The 21,855-nt window shown below is 38.7% G+C and overlaps 1 protein-coding gene and 1 long non-coding RNA gene across 12 annotated transcripts in view; one reads left to right on the top strand and one right to left on the bottom strand.

Annotated features, from left to right (window-relative positions):
- LOC135165713 (alkaline phosphatase-like) overlaps window positions 1–20,974 on the bottom strand; it is a 70,808-nt gene extending 49,834 nt beyond the window's left edge. Inside the window, exons 1-3 of one of the 11 annotated variants that reach the window (XM_064127274.1) lie at window positions 20,376–20,974; window positions 18,397–19,546; window positions 8,551–8,798 (exon numbers count right to left, since the gene is read on the bottom strand). In XM_064127274.1, the coding sequence (XP_063983344.1) occupies window positions 8,551–8,798; window positions 18,397–18,493 (345 nt within the window). In that variant the 5' untranslated portion in view covers window positions 18,494–19,546; window positions 20,376–20,974. The remainder of the gene's footprint in view (window positions 1–8,550; window positions 8,799–18,396; window positions 19,547–20,375) is intronic. The other 10 variants (XM_064127275.1, XM_064127273.1, XM_064127278.1 and 7 more) reach the window with 10 other exon arrangements.
- The window catches only part of LOC135165714 (uncharacterized), a 140,653-nt gene that overhangs the window by 49,806 nt on the left and 68,992 nt on the right, over window positions 1–21,855 (top strand). The window lies entirely within an intron of this gene.

The following is a 21,855-nucleotide window of genomic DNA, read 5'->3' as shown; positions in this document are numbered from 1 at the left end:
GTATGTGCATTGTCCCAACCAGTGGTCGGCCGATATTCAAGCGCTTTGATTTGAGCTCGGGGAAATTGAGTGTTTGCACGTTCGTTACTGATTGCCCATCGATGCGATAAAACGTACAGTGTGCGGAGGGCAGGCGGCAAGGGTGAGTAAACTGACGGTGATAGGTAGAGGGTAGGTGAGAGAGAGAGAGAGAGAGGGAGGGAGGGAAGATAGAGACAGGCGTTTGTCAGGCAACGCACACGTTGTACCCCGCCTTTGGTAAGCCAATGGTTGTGGCACATTCAACTGGCCCCAACGACGCACTCCACCGATTACCATCGATTAGCACATTTTTTTTTTATTCCCTTTAACAATTTTTTTTAATCCACTTGCTGAGGGACTATTGCACTGAGTGGTTCACGGATTAGGGGTGAGGGTAGTTGGGGGTAGGGGGGCGTAGTCGTATAAAATGGGTCGAGAAAATTACAGGGGATTAAAAAAAAAAGTTAAATTTTTTGTAGGATTTTTCATGAAGTTTTGTTTTTAAATAATTTAACTGGAGGAAATTGATTGGTGGAAATTTTTTTTTTATTCTCTTCAACAATTTTTTAAATCCTGTTGTAGTGAGATTTACACTGAGTGGTTAATGGGGGGAGGGGGTGAGGGATAGGGGAGATAGGAAAAATTCTGGATAATTAAAAAAACAGTTGGAGTGTTGAAAGGATTTTTTTATAAAGCGTTGGTTTTAAATAGTTTGTGTGGAGGAAATTCATTGGAGAAGATTGTTTTTTGAAATTATGAAGTTGTTATTTGAATTAGATATCATTTGTTGAGAGATAGAAATCGAATAGGAAAATCAAAAATATATATCAGCAGGCAAATTGCAGAATCGATCAAGTTGAATTTAATTATTTAAAAGTTATTGATGAATATCTCGTAATGTATCAGAGATAGCGAAAATTTTGTTATAATCTTTTTTGTAGAACCAATCGAGAACTAATGAAAAGGTCCAGGCACATTTTGTCGTATGTCGCTTAGATTATGAGATATTTATCAAAAATTGATCGAAAGGCAGAAACAACTTGAGCCCATTTACCACTGCGATACTGATGCATAAATATGTTGACGACGATAAAATTGCAAAAGCAGACAACGAAAATTTTGTAATTATGTAATTGGTCATTACCGATATCGTGGGAATCACGAGGGTAATTAATTAGCCTGCGGAAGGGTGCGAGAGGTTATCCAAGATTTATTGGATGCAGTTAAATGGGATTTAATTGTGGGTGTTAATTATCGAAACACTAATAATGCGTGAACGTAAATAAAGGAGAATGAATTGCTTGGGTTAAACGAAGCGTCTCGCCTCGGTGTTTTCACTATTTACCTTTTTTATATAATAGACGCAAAAAAATCCAACGGAACGTCAACTGACAAGGAATCCCACGTAGATGTCCACCTTCGATTTCAATGAAACTTGAATTCACTGAGAAAAAAAATTCTTGAATATTTGGATATCCAAAATTTTTTTTTATATTTGCATATGTTATAGAGGACTCGAAGTTAAGCCAGACATATTTTTTTTCGGTTCATCCATAGACTTAGGGGTTGAAAGTTCCCCTTATGGGCGTCATCGAATAAAAGGGCTAATTCAAAAAAATAATTTTCTTTTTCCTTTCAATCGCAATTTAAAAAAAATGCAAAAAAAGTCTTTTGTTACTTTGTGCTCTTTCAATGGAAAATTTAAATAGAATCCAAAACAATATATTTTTTTAATCGCATTAATGACCTTTTCCGGTGGTGGTTTACCCCCCAAATTTCAACCCTCAGAGATAATCTCGACTTTTATCTCAATCATTTTCCATGTACTTCCTTTTATATTGCGAAAAATGGTCTAAACATGTTTGTTAAGTGCCCAATTGACAAAACACCTTGCGGGTGCTCAACTTCAGGGGGCTGTTCCACCCCCTGGGCTGCCGTATGAGTCGATGAAAAAAAGCACGTGTCGCTTAATTTTGAGTCCTCCATAACATATCCAAATTTCATAAAAATTGGATGCGAACATCGTGATTTGTTCTTGTCCCAGGATCTCGTTAAACTTTCAGGTCAGCAATTTCAATTTCCAACGTTGTACAGGTCGTTTGCCTGGGCTACGCGCATCTTATCGACTACACTCGAGTTACTCTGATTCGACTTAAGCACGCCTCGAAGTACTGAATAATATACGATACAAGGGGGAGGGGATGTTGTACAACGCCTGTGAGGTACGTGAAATCCTTTAATCGTTATCAGTTTCCGCATCACCTATTGCATCGACACCGATGGGTTTCGGGTACTTGTGATTGGTGGCAAGGTGGTACGTTGCATCATCAATTATTTCGATGTCGTTGCCTCGTTGGTGAGCCTTTGAGGGTCGACGAGTGGTCAATTGCCCGAGACGATGATGTTTTTGGAGGGAGCGCAGCTCCCTCCTTTTTTATCCTGATTTATGGGGAAGAAAGATTTTTTTCACGGTCACCGCTTCTTCGTAAGCGTACGCGGTTATTTTCACTCATTCATAACTCGGTATTGGCTGAGTGAATTTCAAAAAATCTAGAGTCATTTTGTAGCTTTTTTTATAAATTACGTAAACCTACAATTATATTCCAATCGAACCATTTTTCGTTAAATGAAGTCAAGATACATTTTTGATGTCTGAAACCTCGTCAAGTTGGCGCGAAAATTTTCAATGATCGATAACTTTCCATCGGCTGAGTAAATTCCAAAAAGTTTAGAGTCATTTTAAAGCTCTTCATATAAACTTGAAGGCCTTATAAATTCATTCAAATTGGCCCGTACTGCCCCACTATTTCGGGCTCCCTCCCAAAACACATAGCAGCAACCCATCACTATGGTTGTCGCATCTCCCATTCTAGGGGCAAATTCATTCGATTCTAATTAGTATCTCTCATGATCTCTTCCTCTCATGTGACAAATTCTATTCTCATCTAGAATTATCCAGCAAACACCCAAACAAATGCTACTGCATGCCAACCTCAGAGATAATTCCCCACGAATTACAATTTGCAAATTTCATACCTCCAAAATAACGTCAAAACTCAATTCTCCATTAATTTTCTGCCATTCCCTAATTAATGTTCCCCGAAGCACCTAGTTAGCCTCCATTATCATAAATATCCAATGACTTTTCGATGCTCAAAGGCCTGAAACTTCGCGTGACGATTTCCGCCAGTGGCTGCAATCAGCCGCTGCGAATATTTTATGATAATTGAGTCCCAAAGGCCTAAAACCATTAAGTTTTTAATGAGTATCTTTTTTTTTATTTAAAGAAGCTCGAGACCGGGTGGTCTATACAGCGAATTTTATACATAATATAATTATTATGATATACATGCATAGTATGTATGAAAATCGAGTTACATACATAACATTTATACACTCAGAGATACTCTTATTGTTTAAATATCAATTTTGCTTACGTTGAAAATGTTCGTTACAATATGTATGCCCTTTAGATCTAGTTGTTTTAAAATATCTTTGCTGGAGTACGGGGAAGACATTTAGTTAAGACGAAAAGTTATAAATTTGTTGCCTCGGGAATTAAAATCTAGGGCAATTCCAATGAACATCTTCAAAAGTCAGAACCTTCACTCCGATGTTCACATTCGCACTCTGCAGATGCAATCAAATTCTGTCTCTTCCGAAAGACCTCTAAATGATAATGATTACATCTGGCTTATTAACCCATACAATTCCTTTCCCGAGAGTTCCTTATTATGGAACCACGATTTTCGATTTTTGGCATAATATTCCCGAAAATATTCTCTGCCTTTTTCAGCTCACTGCGCACTAAATATCTCCGAATCTATCGAAAATATCAAAATTTTCATTATAACCTTTCTTATAGGGCCACTCGAGTTCTACAATAAGTGTCACTACAAAAAATTTCCATCTCTCTTAGATTCAAAGATATTTTCGAAAAACTCGATGTAAAGATAACTCCACTTGTCTCGTTTTCTTCCTTCGTTTCTCAATTTTAAAAAATTGGGAGTCTGCGATTATTATCGCAGGAGTGAGAGAGATTTTAAGTGATTCGAGATTGGAATTTCACACTCAGGTGAGAATTCACTACCTTTCATCCCTGACCCTTTTTCATCCTGCGAACTGTGGGCACAAGTGTCCCCCGGGCTTCGCTTTTACACGCCCATTCAAAAGCAGTAAGTGGAATTGCACTCTCCCCCCCTCCCTTTATCCCCGTTCCAACCCCTCAACTACTGATTTAGACTTTAACGAATTTCAAATCTCCCTCGTTAAGAGATATCTCGGGAGAATCTCACTGTTTTATCCAGTTAACCCAGCTATTCTCTTTCTTGTCCTTTCGCCTCTCAGATAATTCTTCGAGCGTTAAATTTTGTCGGGCACTAGATCTATCGAAATAAAACACAATCTCATTATAAATCTTTGTTAATCATTAAAAGTCAATTTGATGAATTATATTCATTAGATGGGCTTTAATTAAACGACGTTAGTGAGTATTTAACAGTAAAGTACAGTAAACAAAATTTAAAGTCCATTTTTAATTAAATTGACATTAACGGCTATATTAATTATTTTTGATTATGCATTAAAATTTTTTGGGGTATAGTGAGGTCCCATGGGGCAATTTTCAACCCTCTTTAGGGGCGCGTATTGAATATCAACTCATTGAAATCTAAATTTGGAATTTCAAATAATTAAAACGAGATAAGTCACTAGTGACTATTGACCATTTTTTAGTAAATATTTCAGAATCTAAGGAAGATAGAGAAAAATTGATCATAACCTTTTTTGTAGGGTGTATTGAGTGCTACAATAAGTGTTATCACAAAAATTGCTCTATCTCCCTTGGATTCGGAGATATTGCCCAAAAACTTCAGATAGACGTCGATTTATCTCGCTTTCCCATTTCATTATTGATTTTTTAATTGAAATATATTTAAAAAAATTTAATTAATTTTCATTTCATCTTACAGTATTTTGGGGGTGAAATGTATACTTTCCAGCCCCCTTCATCCCCCTAGGGAATGCTTATTAGCAGTACATGATTCTCACTTTTTCCATTTTTTTTTATCAAAGAAAATTTTAATAGAATCGAATGACTCGTATGCTCGTAAAACATCTTACACCGATGCCCCAGGGCTGATTTACCATAAAGAAGTGGCGGAAGGAGAGGATGGAATATGATGGAGGGATTCCGTGAGCCGCAGTGAGCTGGCAAACACAATTCTGGCGCAAATCCAACTGCTTTTCTACACAAATACTAATTTAACGAATACCTAAATTCATTTTACCCCCATTCACCCTTTGATTTGTTTATCGACACGACTATTTATGCGTACAAGAACCCCAATTTGCAATCATACCTCAGTGGCGTGTGTTATATATATTTTTTTGTTTTATTTACATGCGATTTTTTTCGCCCGTGGGGGCACTCGGGAGAGAATTACGAGCGGAAGAACATGGTAACAATTTTTTTTTCACCCCTCGTTTTGTATAACTCCCCCGGGCTGATATTTATGCGCAGCTTTTGGGGGGTAATGGGAAAATTCCAGCGGACGGATAAGAATTTTACACGTCAATGGAATCATTTTTCATGAAAACTTGCTCTTTTGTATATTTTTTGTGGTAAAACTGCTGGACGCGTCCAACAGTGGAGAACAACCGGAAATATCTGGTCAGTTCATCGAAGAATGGAACGGAAAGTAAAATATTTATGGGAAAAATTGGTCAAAAACGTCGAAAAAAAAAGAAAAATAACCACCGAAGTCATTTCAATTATTAATTTTAACTGCCAATTTTTATTTTAAAAAATTGATGAAAATTCAATTTTTTTCTTATGAAAATTATATTCTTCTTAAATGGAAAAATCAATTAAAAAATAAAAATTCAGTCAGTCGATTAGTAGCAGCTCTTGATTGACGCTAGTGGAACCAATCTAACGTTAAAAAACAACTTCCACATGAACTTTAATCCCTCGGGTAGAGCAGGTCGTGTCCCATCAACCCCAATCCGCCCATCGCAAGGCCATGCACATCAAACCCATGATGCCCCCATGGGTGACCAACCTAGTGTTGACCAACAACTCCTAGTTGAACTATAACCTCAGAATTAGATCAGGTCGTGTCCCATCAATCCCAATTACTCCACCCAAAAGTCCCGCACGTCGTCCCGACGATGCCCTCATGGGCGACCAACCTAGGGCTGCTGTAAAAATCCCCAGACGAGGTATAACCACCGGGCTAGAACATTGTATCCCATCAACCCCAATTTGTCCATCCAAAAGTGATGCCACATCGTGCCCATGATGCTCCGGCACATGGACACCACCACCCGACGTGTAAAATTTATCGCATTACACGTGGGATCCACCAACTTCCCCCCACCCCCCTATCCACTAAATCTGGATAATAATTAATTAGCAGGCGAGATTGGCACGTACGAAACTATGAGTAATGAACGTGTACAACGTATCAAGCATCGGACCTTCGATTATGCGGTGATATTGGAATTATTTTCCCAGTGGAATTTTCGCCCCTACGTGCCCATCCCCCCACCCCCACCCCCTACTTCACCCACAACAACAACAATAACAGCAAAAATGTCGGTATTGATACAGAGATATCCCCCCGAGGCTTCCATTTATTTGCATCGATCTGTGTAATTGAATTATTGAGTCATCTGGCCTCCACTATTTTTTTTTTATTTTGGGTGCGGCACCGGGAATCCATTCTTCACCCCCTGCCACCCTTCCTCGCCACAATCCCTGAATATTTCATTGCCTGTGGTGGCTTTTGAAGACAGCTACACCGCGTCTTTCTTCTGTCTGGTTACACTGTAAAGCCACATGGTGAAACGAGTCACCCCCAGTCGTTGATTGTCGGTCCCACTGGGGGTTAAACCGTGATTGGTCGACCTGGGAATTCAACCCTTTGGACAATCTATTGTACTTGAAACCCCCTGGTCAGTTGCTCTTTGTTTTCCCCTCTAACTCGTTGGTTTTCGTGTGTCAGGCCATCAGGATTTACTCATGAATTTGGGTGACTAATCCAACAGATGGAAGTACCTCCGACTTGTTGGAATTTTGAGGTTATGAATGTTGATGCCTCGCATAAATCGTCGCTCTTTCCATGAAGCACAGATCGGGGATGAATTTACTGGAGCTATTTTATATTGGAAAATTCTTCATTGGGTTAAACTAAAAGGTTCGTTTGTTGTTGCAGCCCTCGGAAAATGATTTTTCCAATTTTTTCCATCTTTTTCGCTCTCGTCCCATATTCACAGGATTTTTTTTAGTAAAATGAAGTTATTTGTAGTGAACGGAATTGGGAGTTTGTCTGTGTGCCCGCTGAGGCCAGCAGAATTTCTCAATTCACTCGTGGGGTTTCGATATTCACAAATATAGCAGTTGATGCTCAATTTGCCTGTAGACAAATGGAAAATTCAGGCCCTTTAGCGAGGAAAATTCCAACCCTCGGACACTCCACCACAGCACTTGAACTCTGGCTAGTCGCTCTTTGTTCTCTTCACTCAGTGGTTTTGGCTTTGTCAACGCCATCTTGTTCTGACGCTCTCGCTTCAATTTCGGGAAATGGCTTTTTAAAATTTTTCATTCTCGTTAATTTTCCGAGGAATCTATCGATAAGAGCATAAGCAGATGTCTTAACCTGGTCATTCCAAGCATTTGTAGCAATTTCACGCGTAAGACTGATTCCTCATCGGTGGATATAATCGCCATTTGTTCGAATTCAACGCGGGAAATTCAAATTGCGCGGGAACTGCGGAATCGAGTTCGTCTGTCTATGAAAACCCAATGACATAAATTGAGTTAATCCCTCAAAATGTGTATCAACTTCATGCGTAAAATTGATTCTTCGTTCATTCAATTGGTCTCATATCCGGGGCGGGAAATTCAAATACGATGCCCCCAATGGGTTTCGTTTCTCATTAAAACAAAGCTATTTACGTATGATTCAAGACAGTAATTTTATAGAAAATATATAATACGATTTATTTATCAAAAAACAAGGTAAATGTTATATACATATATACACATATCGTAACCCGGCACAACTAACTACCCCAATCTGCTCCCTTTTAAATGCTAAAAATGTCTTCTGTCATTCACGTTCACACTCACCCCTCCTTCCTCTCTTTTCCCCTCTATTATTCACTCACGAATCTAAGGCCCAAATCTTACTCTGCTATTTTACAATCAGGCCCCGGTCCCTCAATCCCACTGCGAATTTCCCCAATAGACCCATCACGTCCTCGGGCCTCATATGACTTAATCCTCGTCTTTCCCAAAATATTCCATCACCCCTTTTCCTTCAATCGCGATTTTCCCCACTAAAATCATCCCCTCGACATAAGTAACCCACATTTACATCGAACGGAACCGGAAATTTACTTCGCTATCCGCCGAGACCAGCAGAATTGCTCAATCCACTCGTGCACCTCAGGCATTCACAGAAATAGCAGTTCATGCAAAATTTTACGGTTTGAAAAACGAAGAGGGAAAAAAAATGAACTCACCCTTGCTAGTGCAATCGCTGGAAATTCGTCCCAGGCGAGACGCGTCTCTTCACCAGTGTTACCTTGACGCTGACCAGAGAGAATACGAGCTGCGGTGAGTGTACTCATACCCATACCATCACCAACAAAGAATACAACCCCTCGTGCTTCACCAACTGGTGGTGTTGTACCAGTGGTACTCGAGGCCGCTGCAGCACGTATCCTTGTCTCGATGTCCTGCGTTGCCGCATCGTACCACACGTTTCTCTCTACAGCAAACAAGTGACGAGAATACATGGGATGAATAAATACTGGACTGTAAAAAAGGAGCTTGAATAAATGATGGAGGTAGGGAGAAGTTGACGGAGTCGGGGGGGAGGGGAGGGTAAGGGTTACACTGTAACCGTAATTTTCCATGTAGCAAATAAAGTAGAATTTAATGAAAGAAGAATAATAGCTCAGGGTAAAGGTCACGTTAATCGCGTGGGTAATTACGATTCAACGAGTACTGGAGTATTTTAATGAATCCAGAGGTTCTGGAAGGTTATGAAAAGCCCTTTTGAGTGACTCAAAAATTTGGAAATTTTACTCTACCGTTGGCGGGGTATAAATGACCAGAAATGACCGGCTGGGGTTAGACGGTTTTTGGACAGGACCGCCGCCTCTGATCTGGTCTGATTTGGTCTGATGAAGGACGCGATTTGAATGAATTTTGAGGGTTTTCAAGGTCACGAGGATGTCGTCAAAGTGGCTAAGATTTTCTCGATTTCACTCTGCCGTTTTCGAGTTATGAATGAAGATGAAGGGAATTTATGACAGTAAAATCATGACAAATGGAAACGATAATGAGTCGTATTAATATGTCATATGAAGAAGACGGGAATCACTCGATTTTCGGTGAAGTCAATTGAAAAATCATATCCCCATTTGAATAAACAATTTATAACTCGTGAAATGTACACAGAAGACTGGAAAGGGACTATCACTCGCCATCTCCCCTAGGCCAAAGGAAACCGTCGGAGTCGCCGTATCCAGCGGGTTTTCGACTGGAATACGCCCTGGTTTTTGGGGTTACACATAGGTATCTCCGGTAGTCGGGCTAAATCCCGCTGTGCAGGATACCACTCCAAGATTTATGAAGCATACCCACGGACATATACACACCAAAATCCAGGAGAATTGTGATTCAAAGCCCCCTGGGGCCACTGACGGTTTTTTTTCCGCCTTTCCCTCCTTTTTTTCACGTTTATCTATTTATCTTGTTCTCTGATATTTATTTCATTGTACGGTTTCGTGTTGGGAAGATGGATTTCGGTGACTTGATTGGATAGGTCGGGTCCATATCGAAATACAGAGGAGCACAAATGGCTGTTTATCATAAAATAATGAAAAAATATTTCGTTGAACGTTTTTCACTGGCCGGTAGACGTGAACGATCTTAAGTCATTCATAAGTCCGCATCGGCTGAGTGAAATTCAAAAATTTTTGAGGCATTTCAAAGACTTTTTCATTATCTGCGGAAATCTAAAAAATTATTCAAATCCAATCATTTTGTCGCAGGTTACATCAATTTTACTGAACCGCCTTGTCGTCCCAAATTCCTTCGTAGCCTTACCACGATTATTTTCACTCCTTGATAACTCGGTATTGGCTGAGTGAAATCAAAAAAATTTAGAGTGGTTTTGAAGGCTTTTGCATCCTCTACTAAAACCTACAAATTTATTAACATCCCTCCATTCCACTCCCTCCCAGAATGAGACTGTTGTAAAAGAACCTGAACAGTGCAGCAAGTAATAAATGATAATGTACGATTGCTGAAGGAATGTCCTGAGTTACAATGCACTAACTCGACGATTAACGTTGAGTTTCCTCCTAAGTAAATAACAATATATTTTGACTCTGTGAGTACAACGTAGTGAGGTAGAAATGGTGGGTGGATACATCTACCAGTCCACTGTTCGGATAGTCTCCAAACAGTTACAACAGTCGTTCCAGGCGCATCCAGCCATTTCTAAACCGCAGTATAAACGTCCGCCCATGTCACAAAATAACCGAGTGGACGATATCACGCGAGGATTCTGTATATATCCACCAACCCCTCTCCTTTTTCCTCATTCCAATACCATGGAAAACTTTTGTCGAGCATCTCCCCCGGAGATCGTAAACACCCCGACTTTCAACACTTATCGTGTACAGAGAGAAAATTTACGATGAAAATAAGAAATTTCGTAAATTACCAGTGCATAAATTACACCAAAAATGTAAACTATCGGGAAATATTCAATCAATCAAATTATCAAAATGAAAATGACTGGTTCCCCAATTATCACTAATTGTGATAAAATTTTTAAAACTTGTCGATGATAAATCCGTTCCGTCGGAAATTGAGGGGGACGGGGGGATGAATGGGGGTTTAAAATTTTTAATTCTTGAAAAATGTATAAAAACGAGATGTATGAATTTTTTCAGTACAAATTTTTACGATTTCGTTCGCTTTTCACGTCTTTCATATGTCACTATCAATAAAAATGTGAATGACTCATGAAAATTTTTGATTTCCAAAGCCATCTATTCCTTCTCCCCCTCTGCAATGAACATGAAAATCGTTAATAAAGATATCCTCGGAATTGTCTAAGTCGTGGTAGTACAATAACAATGGGCTTTACGTACACAATATCCGGTGAGATCGTGCTATACACCCGTGTCGATCGTAAATTCTCGGTAGTTTCTCTGTGTACATGTACTGTAATAACGCGAGAAAGTATGAGGTACTGGAGGTTGTACATAACGAGATTAAAGGTAGAAGAGAGGTGAATGATGGGATTTATCGTATGCGTATGTGAGGATCGAGTCATGACTAATAAGTTATACTTCGGGGAATTAATCGTATCATGGAGATGGTGGGAGAAGGTATTCAGTAGGGCGAAACGATGGATCCAGGCCAACCATAATCCGATCAGGGAGTTCTGTTGTGAATAATCAGTCGTATCGAGTGGTGGCTTCAACAGTGGACATAAAGTTGATGCTGCTATTGCCACAATTGGGAGAACAGTTATTGGCGAAACGGCTTTTCGGGCCAAAAAGTTTCTTAGCCGTGAACGATTTTCTTCCGTTGCCGATAACTTTTTATTGGCTGTGTGGATTTGAAAAAATCTTGAGTCATTTTCGAGGGCTTTTTGTAAGTTACAAAAACTTGGAAGATTATTTAAATCGCATAATTGTTGGTCAAAACACGTCAGATTAAAGTTTCTTCCAACTTGGGCTTTCTGTCATCGGTTCTTATGAGAAGTTGATGTTAAGGTATTGATAACTTTTCATTGGCTGAGTGGATTTGAAAAAATCTTGAGTCATTTTCAAGGTCATTTTGTGATTTATAAAAACTTGGAAAATTATTTAAATCGCATAATTGTTGGTCAAACCACGTCAGATTAAAGTTTCTCCCAACTTGGCCTTCCTATCCGAGGTTCTTATTAGAGAATAATGTTCAGCTATCGATAACTTTTTATTGGTAGAGTGAAACCCAAAAACTCCTGAGTCATTTCGAAGCCATCTATTTACACTACAAAAACCTAAAAAATTATTCACATCGCACCATTCTGCCCCACTTTTCTCCACGCCCTCCCTAATCTCACAGATCCCCAACAAGTATCGAACACAAGGCGTGAGAAACAGACTTTTCCTTGTCACTGTTCAAGTGACGTAAAACAAAAATGATTTTCCGATAATAGTCTTACGAAACTGATAAGAAAAACATTTCGACCACACGCACGTGCCCCACATATTCCCTCCCTTCGTCCCGCCGAGATTCGATAGATGAAAGGGCCTATTTCTGGTCAGTCGAGCATGCGGGAGATTCCTAAGGTATCCCAACGGCCCGATTAGGTAAAACCTCCCCCTCACGAATACATGGATGATACCATTGACTCCCCCATTTGTTCCCCACCCCCATCCCCGGACAGTGGAATATCCGAACCCTCGCATTATGTCGGACATTCCACATCATGATATTCATCACCCTCGAGGTTATTGAATAAGAGTTCCTCCCACAGGCAACATCAAAAGCACATGAAAATATCCACATATTTCACACATTTTTCGTACTATTAACATTCTTCCCCCACAATTTATGCCCAAATTCTATTTTTTCCCCATCTTTATTTTCATTTTTTTTATATAATTTTTTTTTTCCTGAAATGTTTCTTCATCAGTTTCTCTTCAACTTCAAATATTTGAGAAGCTTTGAAAAATATTGGACACCTGTTATCCCACTAAAATTAACATTTTCTTCAATTATGCAAAAGATGTTGCTCTAGGCCACAGTTGAAAAATACCATTAGCCCCGCGTCGTTTATTTATCCTCACCGGTGTGAGATAGATTAAAAACAACGTTTTACTGACTGAACTGGGATGTTACTCAATTTTTTTATAATCCCACGGGCACCACTGCACGAATTGCAGATAAATATTTGATCATGAAGCGTAAAACTTTGGCTGTATCTTGGAAAATTTTATGTATCCGTGTGTCAGTGCTTTATTTCAACGTTTTTAGTACTTTTTCGTTCGTCTCGTTTGTTTGACGTTCAATACGACGATTTCTGTAAAAACAAGTGACGGTTTTGGTATTCAATTGAATTAATCAGATGGGAACGAGGAGGGGTGGAAGGGAACATCAATCAGTTCCATGACAAGATCTTGTGATAATGGAGTGAAAACTCTTCAAATACTTTATCCGTACGATTAATTTGTTTTCTTTCTACGCGAAGACAAATGTTAAGTAAAAATGACCGATTTTTTACCATAATTTCGACGCAAAATAATATTAAGAAAAATGTTATAAAAATGTGTGGGATTTTTTTTTGAACCGTTGAAACCAAGAAAATGTTTTTAAACTAAAAATTCAAAAAAATATCCTAAACTATCACGATTACTTGTAATTTCTAATTGTCGTGCAAACCTGACAGATTTTACGTTCCTGAACATATGAAAAAAAGTCCTTGTCCTCTTAATGATAAGATTAATGAAGAAAATTCATTTTTACTGCAAAATTCCCCAAACAATTTCTCCACCCGGAATATCCCCCACCCAACTACTCCCTAATTTCCCTAATAATTAAATTACACGTGTTTGTCCCTGACGATGTTTGAATCACCCTTGACGTCGTGTAAACTCGTCTGTTTGTAGATGGAAATCCGCGAAATTATGCGCATCACTCGTTATCAGGGACATTAAGGAGCAGCCGAGGGGTCAAACGTCACTAGCTCGACTTGGAATTTGATTTATGGAATTAATTCCGCACTGGGGTTCTGTATTTACATGAAATACCACTGGGAAAATTCTTACCACGTATTACCTCCCCTCCTCCCCACCCATTCACGAAATTACCGCGAGGGAGGGAGGACATTCGCTTCCAAATTTGTATTCACTCAATTTCTTTCTTTTCACTAAATATTAATTTCATAGTCCTGACGATATTCATAACGGAATCATCTCGGCATTCTGAACCGGTACGTGCACCCTTGAGGGTCATCTGTAAGGGCTGAATGCTCGTGTGAGGGGGAGGAGAGGGGAATCGAGATACTCGATGCCTCGATTAGAGAAGCCACTGAACGTCGGCTCAGTCTGCAGCCCTCGTGATTTCAACACTCACCTCCTCCCCCCCCTCCCCACCACCAACCCCCTAACCCTCCCCCTTCCCACCCCATGTCTAAATCGAAGCCCCTCTCTCACTCGAATCGTGATTGCCCACTCGACGAGTCCATCGATCCTCGATATCATCTAATCAGTCTTTGGTTTTGGGAAAATAGAAATCCATCAATTCACCCGGCCCCCACAGGACGATGATAACAAGTTAATGCTAGGGGAGGAACGTGACTACGGAAAAATAAGATGTTGCTTCTTATATCATAGTTAGACATTTTTAGATTGGCCAGATATTTATTCTCGATCCCTCGTTCGTGCTATTGATTACAGTCGAAATTACGAAATTTTTCATAGGTACGTCAGATGATAAGTTTACATCCGCTGAGTGGAATTTCAAAATTCTTGAGTCATTTTCAAGCATTTTTTATGAACTCTAGATGTCTACGGATTTATCAAAATCGCAACGTTTTTATCGAGATGGAATAGAAACGAATTGTGTCGTAAAAAAGGTTATCAAGTGCGCGGGAGAATGTGAAGGATTGTTAACTTCAAGGGGTGAAATTTTGAAAAGTTGTGGGTCATTTTGAGGCTTTTTTATGATGTCCGGATGTCAACAGATTTATTGAAACCACAGAATTTTTATTTAGATGAAGTGGAAAGCAGATCTCTTGTCATAGGGATTATTAGATGCGGGCGATAATGTTGAAGGGTTGATAACTTCATATCGCTAGAGTGAAAATGAAAAAAGTTCAAGTCATTTTAACACTCCTTTCATAAGTTTAACAGGTGTAGAATTTTATTTTAATCGCATCGCCCTATCCCCTTATTTCCACCCCCTTCGTAAATCCGGTGGAGTCCCAACATTTGACAAGCGATATTCGGACGTCAACAGGGCATCAACTCAAGATTGTCCTGTAATCGAATCCCTTCAGTTGACCGCATTCCTCGAATCCATTCTACAATAAATCAATTAAGACCCCTAACTTCCTCTGGACATGATTTCCAATCACAGAAAGGGATAGCACGTAGATTACAAAAAGCTCGGAGACCAGCAATGAAAAATGAAAAAAAAAATGGCCTGAAAATTAAAAAAAAAAAGTGAAGGTGGTGAGGAATTGACGCGCACCGCTGGTTTCCCGGGCGATTAAACGACGAGACGGCCAGGCAATTCCACGGATCTACCACCCCCCGGCCCCACCCCCAACCCCTTTTTCAAGCCGCAATATATGCTGTCCCATGGGGTAATCGATCGATCTATGCCGAACGTGTCGAAAATTTTTCATTCCTATGAATTTTTCATTCCCTCGGACTTGGGGATGACAATTTTTTTTTACCGAGGATATCCGGCCAGGACACCTGCTATAGAATAGCCACCCGAGGAATCCTGGAGTTTCTTTTTGAATGAAAAATGCGGCACATGCCGCCGCACTGGGATTTGCCGAATGCAACACAACAAGAATTCGCCTTTTACATTTCCAAATGTAATGTTTACATTTTTACTGCTAATGCTCGAAACCTAGGGGCAAATTGCCAAAGGGTGAACTTTCTAAAAATTACGCTGAGAGAAAAATGTAATTTTGCACATCATATTTACTTCAGACAAACAGATGCCCGAATTTTCCATTGGAAAATCCGTTTTAAATTCTTGTCGGACGAATATTTAATTGACAAAATCATATTTTTCTCTCAGTGCAGACGGTTAGTTACCCTTACCAGGACAATATTTCTCCATCGAAAAATATAATATGATTTTTATATCCAAAATTTTCCCCAAATACAAATCTACCGAAGGGAAAGGTAATTTGTACCCAGAAATTCCCTTCGTGTACGCTTTTACGTGTGATGAAAAGTTTCCGGTAAAATATTTATTTTACCCCATGTATCAAACTTCCTGCTGTTGGGATATTATCCCCACGACCAACTGACACACTTCCGACCATAATTTCATAATGCTCACATTCATAAATTTTTATTTATTATTCCATTTATCCTTCTTTTTTTCTCCATGAAAAAAGGTAAATGAAAGCCTTTGACGTTCATTAAAAAAAAGCACTCGTCCCGCAGCTCAACTCGAGGACAATGAAGGGGTGAGGGGGCGGGGAGGGAGGGAATGTAGATACGAGTGGAGGTATGGATCTGTGAAAAATCCCCCTAGTGGGTAAAAAGTTGGTGAGGTGAAAAAAAATATCAAATAAAACTCGAAAAGTTGGAAAAATGGTAAAGTTTCCTTTTTACGGCAGGTAATACTCATATCAATTCAATTAAAAAGTTATTTCGAGGGAGTTGATGCTCACTATTGGGGTCGAAAATGATCCCATTCGATGGCCGGAAATATTTTCGATTCCAAATATCGGGGGTTCCGCTCGTATTGCGCCATTTCAGCCGGGATATGCGAAAATGAATGATAAATCAGGTGGAATTTTTTTTTCCTGTCATATCTTCGGGTGAATATAATCTCGTGTTCAATATAAGAAAAATTTCCCTGGGTATAATATCACGTTACATTTTTTTAAATTTTATGGTAATTTTTTCGGTCATATTTTTTTTTTATTTGGTTTATTCTTGTTGGATTTTTTATTAAATAAATAAATAGGAAGCAAACATCAATCTCATTCTCTTCTGAGTGTTTATACTTTAAATTGAAAGGAAAACATTTTTATGGGCTGGAATTCTGAGAAGTGTGAGCATTGATATTGATTGATTTTAAATATGTAGACAAAGTGGAATGAATAGGACTCTTTAAGAGCATGTGACTAAAAGGTCTAGGGTGCTGTTTCCCTTTGTAAATCTACTTAGTTCCTCCAAGGAATCGGTACAGAGCGGATGTGTCTCCCAAGCACAATTATCAGAGCTACGTAATAAAGTAAAAAGATAGTTTAAATTATTTCCAGAATTATTATTTTAGATAATCCATTTTTAATGGTCCCCCAACTTGTTTTGCACTTGAATGTCGAAATTCCATCTGCATGATTTTCTGACATCTCTTCATTTCATTCAACGGAAAGGAACGTCAATATTTATTCAATCCCAAATAGCTGGTAATTTTGTCCGTTCGCACGCTGTAGTGGTTACTGAGTGTTGCACTGCCACAAACGTTTGTATTTTATCATCACCGTCAACCGCCCACTGAATTCACCCAACTGTTTATTTACATTGTTTCAAAACAAGTGGATTACGCATGTGGCTCGCCTAATTCTCGCCGCAAATATCACAGCCAAGTTTTTTTCACGCACCACAAATCCACTCCAGGCGCGATCAAACGGTTCGGACCGGTGACTTGCGAATTGTTCCGTCGATGTTTGCGATGGGATTTGAGAGAAGAATGATGCACTCGATGCATAAAAATTTTTGGATATTCAAAATGAAGATGACATTGTGTAGGAATGGCCAATTTGACCAGCACATCCACTTGCCAAATGTCCGTAGGATTTGGGAGGGAGTTCTATATGACGAGATAGAATGATGGGATTTCAACTAAATTTTAGGTCTTGATAACATACAAAAAAGGCTTGAAAATGGCTGCAAATTTTTTGAATTTCACTCTGCCGATGCTGAGTTATCGTTGATGGACATTTATCGCGTACGCTTTCACGAAATTTTTGGATTTTGACGTTTTGTCTGTAGAGAACTGAGAAATGCACCGAATCTCTTGGTTTTTGGTTACGTTATTGGACCCTCTGAAACTGTTTCAGTAACCAATTTTCAATCCTTTCCAGATTTTCCATCGAAAAATATTTTGATCAAATTTTTTGGTCAAACAACTGCTTCACAGACGAACGTAGAAGCCTACAGTCACCGATAACTTGGTATTGGCAGAGTAAATTTCCAGAACTTTACAGTCATTTTGAAGCTTTAGTCATAGGCTTTAAGAACCTGCAATTTTTTTCAAATCGCACCATTTTGCCCCACCCCTCTTCCCTCCCAACTCTTGAAGAACCGCTAGTGGGCAATTTTAGCTATTACGAGCACCCGAAATACCAACGTTAAATCGCAAAAAAATCGAAATGCTTCGATTGTAAATAAACCAAACGGCCCTTGTTGAAAACATTTACCAGCGGCTCCAACCCCCCAGGAAAAAAAACAACCCACAGCAGAACAAAGGCGAAATAAAACTCCCGTGGAGTCAGAAGTACGAAGCAAGGGAGCAAAACAAACTCTGGGAAAAAAAAAAGTCCTAAAAAGTGTTTGAAGTGAGTTGTGAACGTGATCTGAGTCTCGTTAATTTACCTTGGTCACCTGCCAGTACTAGTGCGATCGTTTGAATTGTCAGGAGTACGAGGGCGGGGCCGAGGATACGTCGCTGCTGATTCCCGTGATGCTGCATCTCGCCCTCGGCGATTTTTCTCCACCCTTGTGACTCCCCCTCTTTTTTTTTTTTACAACAACCTGAGGGGGGACCCTCAACGAAAATCCCCGCGTCTCTGTAACTCTACGTGACGCGGCACGTCATGCCCTCTACCCTTCACCATTCACTTCCACTTCCGTGTTTTTACGCTCGTAATATCCAATGACGACACCTCTAACACGGGATCTGGACAGACCGTAAAGTCAACAGGCCACTCTTCGTTTAAAGCTCCGGTTTATTTTTCTTTTTGCATAAAAAAAGAGAAATTTAATTGAATAAAATCATTATGAGTTATATATTTTTTTTAGTAATTTTTGTTGCCTGATAATTATTATAAATGAATTATCTTTTCAATTCAATTTGATGGCCCTCTGTTTACTTTTGACTTGAAGCTTTGTTGATATTAATAAAAATAGTGGAATGTTTTTTAATGACTAATTAATATCATCAACAACTTTTTAAACATTAAGAAAATTGAAACTAATTAATAAAATATTTCAGAAGACGTTTTTTAATTTTTTTGTTTATCACAAAGGGACAACAGATTTTTTTCACTCCTTAATTTGGGTTTTGGGTTTTTTTAATGAGAAAGATTGTTAATGAAATGTTGGGAATATTAATTTAGTTATTATTGTTGCTATTCTCATGTCACTGGTTATTGGAAAATATGTTCTTTTATCGTTGCATCACTTTTATTTCGGTAAAAGCAGTTTTTTCAGTCGCTTTCGTCACAGCACTCTCTTTTTATTTTCCCTCTTCCTTCTATTTATTTTCTTTAGATCTTCAGTACCTATTTCCCCTTCACTCTACACTGGTAAACGAAGCGCCTTACGGGATGTAGTCCAATCCCCCAAAGATTTACCCAAACAGTGAACGTTGAATTTCTGCAATGTCGTTTTACCTCTGTTCCACGAGTATTCCAATGAGTTCTACAATTTCCTTTATCTATGTCTTTTATTTATGTTTTTTATATTATTTTTGAATATCTGAATGACATCTCAATAGTATGAAAATTGCTTGTAAGATGACTTTCTGAAAAATCCAGAAAAATCCGCAGGATTTTTAAAGAAAAATGAAGGAAAATAAAACAATTCTATTATTTATAAAATTATTTGTTCAGTTCTTCTTCTTTAGTTGAGATTTCTCAGGATTCAGTTGAAATAATTCTAATATATTTTTATTTGGTTTCCAGTGGTTCAAATCGAGAAATCAAAATTAAAAATAATTTTTCAAATCTTTGAATTGTAAATGAAAAATCAAAGTCCCGATTTTTTTTTCAGAATTTAATTGTTGTTCAATCGCAAGTGTTTTCCACAATTTTTAAATGTTAAAATTATAAATTTTTACAGATGAAAAGAGAAATCATTTTTAATTAACTGAATTTTTTTTTGCATATTTCGAACTAAAAATCCACGTTTATTTTTTCAACTTTGCAATTCGTCTGTTTTCTAATGTCGCTATTTTTCTCAGATAATTATCTCTAAAACTTCAATTTTGAAAAATCCACCAGTTGTGTTATCTACCCTATCCGCGCCCAAAACTTTCAAACAATCATTTATCCCTCTGTCAGACATGTATCTTATCCCCAAATTCGTCTCATCCCCTCGACAATCAATTTAATCTCTTAACTCAATGGCATTAGATTTTTTCACAACCGAGTCCGCCAATTTTTTCGTCCTAGTCCTTGACTTTTTAAAAACAATTTCTATTGAATCTCCAATTTTTCCTGAACATTCATCTTCGTCAGCGATTTTTAAACCTGAAAAAAAAATCTAAAATAAAAAAAAATCTCATCGACATTTCATCACCAGCCCCATCCCCATCCCGTCTCTCAACTATTAAAACCTCAACCACTAATTACCATTAAATTCCATAAATTAGTTAAATTAATTTTTCCTGACCAATTTTCCCTCACGAAATAAATTTCGAATTTAATTAAATAAATTTTACGACTCAAAACAAAATTTCACCAAAATTCCGCAACCACATGACTGATCCCCCGAACCATTAATTACCATTAAATTAAATTCATTAATATTATCACTCGAAATTCCGTAAAACCTCAGCACTCTTCGCACTTGAATTATCAGTTTCCTTGAATCACCTCATCATCCACTCCACAACCGTCCACAATCCCCAATTTACCCGCCTCATAATTCATCCGAGTTGTTTTCACCCCGCGATATGTTCCTCCCCCTCCCCAGTATCACCCCCTAACCACTGGTGTATTTGAAAGACTCGAAAAAAAAATATTCCCCCATCGTGTTGTCCATCAGTGTCGCGTGCGGATACGAACCGAAGAACTAATGGGAAAGTACTTGAACTAATGCGTGTGGGGGTGGGTGAGGGACGGGGGTGGTAAGGAGTTGGTGAATGGGGCGATGTCGCGACACACGCGTAAGACTTCCGTTGGAAGGTACGACGAGAGCGTTGCGTACGTGGGGAGACGGGCGCTCGAACTGGCTCGACATGAGCGAGAGCCAGCCAGATGTGCTGAGTACGGGTGGGCCCTGATGGGCGTGCGCGTCGAAAAAGAGATGAACTGGAGTTCCTTACGAATACTTTGCGAGACCGACACCACTTTCTTCTATTTTTTTTTTTCTCGAGGGGCGAGGGAAATCGTGTTTACGATTTTCACACGTTGTATACGCAAACGTTAAATTACGGGTTTTTAGGGTGGTGGAGTAATTTGGAGGGTGAAATCGCAGGGGAAAACGACGTAAAAATTGATAATAGGTTTTTCTAGGAGTTTTAGTACCAGAAATTGTTGATATATTATAGATTTGTATAACATAATTTTGTCAATATATTTATGTTATATTTTATTGTCATATATTGTTATACATATTCTAAAAAACATTCTAAACAGTATGAGAGCATTGTTTGAAAAAAGTGACTTTTTAAGCATTTTTTAATTTAAAAAAATACCCAATTTCCCCATCGTAATAATTTTAACAAAATACAGTTAATTGTAACATCCTTTCTCTATTGTTTTTTTTTCATGCTGAGTGATGTATTTTATTTTATTGCTCATATGTATATCCTCTCGGATTTTTCCATTTTGTTCCCCCTCCCTCTAGCCCCTTTTGGTACATATCTCGTTACATAGAATTACAATTGTTTGCACACGTCAAATTCCATCACTACAGAGTGCTTTCACTGTTAATTTGACATTGACATGTATTTCTTGAGTATCACAGAGAACAGATGAATGGAAGAAAACGATCAAAACATTTTTGGGCCCAATTTTGACAGCAGAAGATAAGTAAAGTCTAGATATGTGCCCCAAATGTGCACATCGGTTTTTTTCTCGAAAAATCTTCCCTCTTAACTTCTAAATT

The sequence above is a fragment of the Diachasmimorpha longicaudata genome, chromosome 9 (genome assembly GCF_034640455.1).
Source record: "Diachasmimorpha longicaudata isolate KC_UGA_2023 chromosome 9, iyDiaLong2, whole genome shotgun sequence".
NCBI lineage: Eukaryota > Metazoa > Arthropoda > Insecta > Hymenoptera > Braconidae > Diachasmimorpha > Diachasmimorpha longicaudata.
The sequence above is the reverse complement of the archived record's forward strand: the minus strand, read 5'-3'. Positions and strand labels throughout refer to the sequence as shown.